The 6,000-nt window shown below is 27.7% G+C and overlaps 1 protein-coding gene across 1 annotated transcript in view; it reads left to right on the forward strand.

The window, feature by feature from the left end:
• Window positions 1-3,019, forward strand: part of LOC113551596 (octopamine receptor beta-3R-like) — a 168,398-nt gene extending 165,379 nt beyond the window's left edge. Inside the window, exon 5 of the mRNA XM_026953928.1 lies at window positions 2,521-3,019. Coding sequence (XP_026809729.1) covers window positions 2,521-2,746 — 226 coding nt within the window. The 3' untranslated portion in view covers window positions 2,747-3,019. The remainder of the gene's footprint in view (window positions 1-2,520) is intronic.
• The last annotated feature ends 2,981 nt before the right edge of the window (window positions 3,020-6,000 follow it).

Genomic DNA, 6,000 nt, shown 5'->3' on the forward strand with positions numbered 1-6,000 from the left:
TATTCAAGGAAAGAGGAGTGAGCATGTAAAGTGAATCATCATGTATATATATTTTTAATATAGCCATCGGGAAAACCAAAACGAATATAGGTACATCATCGTGCTTTTATTCGAGACTGTTGGCCAAAAAACCTTTATAATACGTATTATTTTTATTCAACGCATTTCGTTACGAAAACACAATAATAATATATGTATAGAATATATTATTATTATATTACATTCACAAAAGTTTTAAGAGGATATAATATAATATAATATTATACTCAAGTCGAAAATTGTTAAAGTTCTGTTCCGTTTTTGCGGCCATTGCCTAAATGTCACACGCCAGAGCTAAACACTTCGGCAGAATGTCGACGCCGCTTCCAGGTCCGCTGAGATTCGGTGCACATAAACACCTCGAGACAGGGAAAGGTTCAGTGTACTACAGCTGAAGTTGGCAGTGAATGGTGAGCAGTGATGGGCCGGCGGTTACGCCTCGTGTAAGAAATTTGAAAGCTTACGCCCGCCGCGCCACAATGCCACTTCGTTCCGTGGTTTGCACGAGGGGTCGGCAAAAGCCTATAATAATTTAATTAATAATTATTATTATTATTGTGATAGTGAGTAAATAATAAACACACACAGCAAACGATGAATGTACCTATAAATACACCTACATTTTTTCTTATTTTATCTACGTATAATTTAACACAATCGATGGCCAATCGATCTTAGTATCTATAAATATCAACTAAAAAAATTGTTTTACAATAACCTAGTTTAAAGTTACAAAAATAAATATTATGTAAGAAAATCATAGAGACAATACAGGGAGATTCGGCGGGTATACTTTCACCCCCATTTTTTAATAATGAATATACTTAAAATCTGATTTTTTAAATTTCGAAGTTTACTTATATACATATGGACCATATTTTCAAATACATAAGTATTTAAATTATCTTATACTATCTTTTTAATGTGTATTTTATATTTTAATCAATTTTTAATTTCAAAGACTATCGCCTTTTTTTATGTTAATTGTGAAACAGTTGACTTTTTATAAAAATGTTGTAGGTTTAAGTATCTAATCCGAAATTAAAACATGTAGTTTTGAGTACTTAAACCTGTTGTATTAAGGATAAATAATTTAAAATAAATGGGGCTATGATGATTTGAAAATAAAAATAATTAATATTAATCTATCAACATTTTATAATTTGTAAAAATAGTCCTAATACAATAAATACTATTTTTTTTAATTTGTATCAAAAAAATATAAAATGTATGTCCTAGGGCACAATAATAATATGTAATACAAGAAAAATTGGTAGGAAGAAGCCATACAGCGATAGCACTACCTTTTATTGATAAATCAATATATATATATATATATGTTTTTCTCTTTCTGCTGTTGTTGTTGGTTATTATCACTAATCATTAAAAAGATCTCTACACCAATTTCTTTTCTAACGTCGAGTTGGATTTCCAGGGATTGTGCGAGAAGCTAAATCAAATAGCAAAAGGTTGGAATGGGAGGGAAGTCTGTTAAAAAAATCGTTTATAATAAGTATAGTTTCTTCGTGAATAGTTTTAATTTTTAGATCTTAGTGTAAAGCGAAATTGGAATTATAAGGATATGCAATGGTAATTTAGCGTAAAACTTTGTTTTGAAATATTTGAATTTTCTTCAAATTAGATATTTTGATATTACCCCAGAGTTGGAGGCTTTATATGTTCACATTATCATTACTGCTTAATGATGAATTTGTAAATGAAGAGTTTGGTGTTTATTTTAGTATGTTTATTACATATTAATGTTTTAAACAACCGGAGACATGCATTCAAGACGATTGTTTACCTTTTTATGGTGTCCAAGTGAGACACCGGTCAAGGGGTATAATGAATACTAAATTTAATAGTACATAAAATAATCTCTTATTTTACTAAAATTAAATTTAAAAACTATTGTTCTTAAATATAAATTTTAATAACTCAAAAATTACTCGTACAAATTTTGATTTAAATACATAAGCATTTTTCAAAACACTTATCTGCTTGACATTTTACAGTAAAAAAATTTGTAGCACCACAAGAAATTCTTTATAATAACAATCGAGGTTCTATCAGTCATATTATACATGATGCATTAATATACTATAAAATTAAATAAGCATATATATAAACTATAAACCTTCAGAACATATCATGTCAAAATGTTAGCTCTAAACTCACATTCCTATCTGTACGCCTGGTCTCATAGACTTGTTTTTACTAAATATTCAACTCTGCAAGATAAAGTATCAAATTATCTTTTTTTTTTTTTAATTCACTCAACTTAATTGGTACCGACAAAACCTGTATTTCATTCAAATTTTGTTGAAGATCTTTCTCTAATAATATAGGTATTTTATAATTTAAGTTTTATTTGAAATATTTTATGTAGGTACAATAAACAAACACCTAATCTTTAACTTTCAATACCTACATATCTATGTACAGATAATTCAATAAAATATTTGTTTATTTGATTTTTAGGTATGTGATATCGACTTTATGCGGAGATCCTTGTAGCTTCCCGGAAACACTTGTGACTGTGCTGTTTTGGATCGGTTATTTCAATTCATCACTGAACCCACTGATATATGCCTACTTCAATAGAGACTTCAGGGAAGCATTCAAAAACACGCTGCAGTGTGTGTTCCCGTGTTGTCAGTCATGTTGTCCAAAAGAAAGCGATACAACAGCCATGAGCTATGTTTAACCTGTCGGCAATAATAATAAATAATAATAATTATTAATATTATTATTATTACTACTATTATAATTATAATAATATATTATATAAAAGTTATAACAATATTATTACATTAAGTATTTTTGTTTCAATGGAGTTACTCTATATAAGTCGAACATTCTTAGATATGAAAACTATTTGCGTTGTACATTTGTTATTGTTCAATGGTAGGCTAATGACTTAGCCGTTAATATAAATCATTATAATGTTGTACTAAAAATAAATAAATATTAATTGATATGATATGCATTAAAAAAAGTCACCGTGAAAATAATAACGTGTCACAATATTGTATTGCAATATATTGACACTGCGGATACCTAACTACCATCTAGATTACTGTTGTATAAATAAATTATACGTACCTAACATACTGTTTATACTAAACACGATACAAAACAATACTTAATCTTAAAGTTTTTTTTTTTTTATCTTTATGTGGTTTTTTTTTTTAAAGCAAAATAATTTCGATGAATATTGTAATGAATAATTTCAATGAGTAGACTATATATTATGCGATTATATCAAGTATAAAATGTACATTTATAAACCACACGTCATTATATATTTATAATAATATATTATACATATACATATTTTATCGTTGTATTACTAATATATATATATATATATATATTTTTTTTACCCCGTCTATCCATACATCTTACACTTCTAATTATTATTATATCGTGGTTTTCAGTTTCACGTATAGGTTTTGTAGATTAACTCGAAAATAATACGGCCATTCATCTAAATAACAGGCGTGTGGTCAACGCAGCAACCCAAATTGTACATGTGTGGTATAAACCGCCACGCGGACGGTAACATATTGGACAATCAGCCCGTTCCGAATCCAATCTACGTACCCAAGGTATGCATTTTCATTTGATGGCTATTCTGGGTCACTAAACACGCGTACGTTATTTTTCCCCTCCGATCATGACGTGTACGTGATATGGGATTTGAGGCGAAAATCCTTAAGCGAAGATTTAAATTTAAGTTAAATAAATTTTTAAATTTCCGAATCCGGTGCAGACCATTTTTCTTACACCGGTGTAATGACTAATGAGTGAACAGAACGATATAATGCACGCCTTTTAATAAAAAAATTAAAATGCATCATCTTATTAAGTACCGCAGTACATATTATTCATAGATTCAACATCATTACTTAAATATTCAACATTATCCCGGTATTTTGGATGTAGTTTAACATTATTTAATAGCTTGTCAGAATGTACACATGCCAAAAAAATTGTAAATATTATTACAATGAGTATTCTCAAAGGAAGCTGTTGCCCGTGTATACTGTATAGGTATTTGACCCGTAATAATTCAAGACTAAATAGTCTAATATTTATTCTGGCACCAAATTTTGTTTTTCTAATAATTTTGACAGTTAAATCATAGAGTTTACAATTTCACTATTATCCTGACATTTTAAGGTATAATCAGAAAAATAAACAATGGTTTTTATTAAAATTGTTACTAACTGTAACTAGTCCAAACGTTTATTTCCCCATTGTTGAAATCAAAACCAGAAATTCCGAAAACAACCACTTAAAATGTATTTATAAAACGTATAGACACAACGAAAAACTTTATTCGCGCGTACTGGATTTATATACAGAGACACAGGGACCAGTACATTTGTTATTATTATATCTATATCTATATATTTTAGACCATTTTTATTACTATAAATAGTATAAACGTTGCATTTAATTACTATTGTAATAAACATAAACCATTTTAAAGCCTTAATTTGTGTCATAAACAGAGATATTATACTGCACTACTGGACTACTGCAGTCTACAGCATGTACCGCCATGAAGAAAAAACGGTTCATAATGCCTCTTCACGTCTCCATCATATTTTAATGTTACTCACGTTCTTTTTAATTGGAAGTAGGTACCTATTTATGAACAAGGCTAGTGAACAAAGTTATGGTTTAATTTTTATAAATTAAAAATGTTAAACAACTAATAAAATTTGTTAACAATGCTGTTGCCAAAGTGTATCTTTCATAGTAGACATCTGTCATGGACATCAATATATTTTTTTTAGCGTTTAATGATGTGTGCGTACAGTGCTGGTGTGCGGTGCTGCGGTGGTCTATAATCTATACATCGAATTTTAACTGATATCATGTATTATATTTATATAATAAATTACAGTTAATTTATCCGTGATTTTAAATAAATTATCAACAATTATTATTGGATAGCACATAGACACTATTAGAGAAGTGGTACGATACTACGATATAGTATTCTAGCATCTAGCATCACAATTTTAAAATACAGTACTACAACATATAAATTATGCATTATTTTCAGAACTGAATTGTTTCAATCTATGCATTGAAAAACTGTTAATTAAGGATGCATTTATTATGCACAATAAATCGACAAAATATTCAAGAACAAGCAATTTAAAAAGAAAAGGGCAAAATAAATTCAAATTGTTCATGAATAATAAATATGTAATAATAAAAAATTCTCCGAATATATCTTTATTTATACAGGAAATGTAATATATTTATAATAGACAAAATCATAGGTAACTGAAATAAACCATGAAATTTTGAACATTTCATATTTAAGATGTATTTCAAGTTATACATGTATGAATATAGTGTAATACTTAATTAAATAAATATTAGCAACTATTCCAAGGTTATTATTTTTAACAGCTAAATATTCAAAATTTATTTTATTTCTTTAAAACGGGTAAGTTGTAGATTATAATATTAAATAATTATTTTGTAATTTTACGGACATTTTAAAGGAAATTGAACTCATTATATTATCCTTCTTACAAACGTATCTATTTGCGTACTACGAAAACTTTTAAACAAATCATAAAAATACAATTTTTTTATTTAAAATAATAATGACAATATGATAATATTTTCAAACTGCATTCTCATCGCGTGCACATAATCACTTAACTATGGTCTGATTTTATTTTTTATGGAATCTACCTGCGTAACTCTCTGTATGATAAAACATTATCTTATCGTTCCCAATACGTTTTAAGTAAAAAAAAAAATCAGTAAATCGTTATACTTCTGACATTTTGTAAAAAAATTATAATACCTAAAAAAAAATACTATTTATTCACTCATCTATACGCATTATTACACTACTCCCTATTGTTCATAAATCAAATAATAAAAACGTAATTTTATTACAAAATAAATATATTTTGTACACGC

Source organism: Rhopalosiphum maidis, chromosome 2 (assembly GCF_003676215.2).
Source record: "Rhopalosiphum maidis isolate BTI-1 chromosome 2, ASM367621v3, whole genome shotgun sequence".
Lineage (NCBI taxonomy): Eukaryota > Metazoa > Arthropoda > Insecta > Hemiptera > Aphididae > Rhopalosiphum > Rhopalosiphum maidis.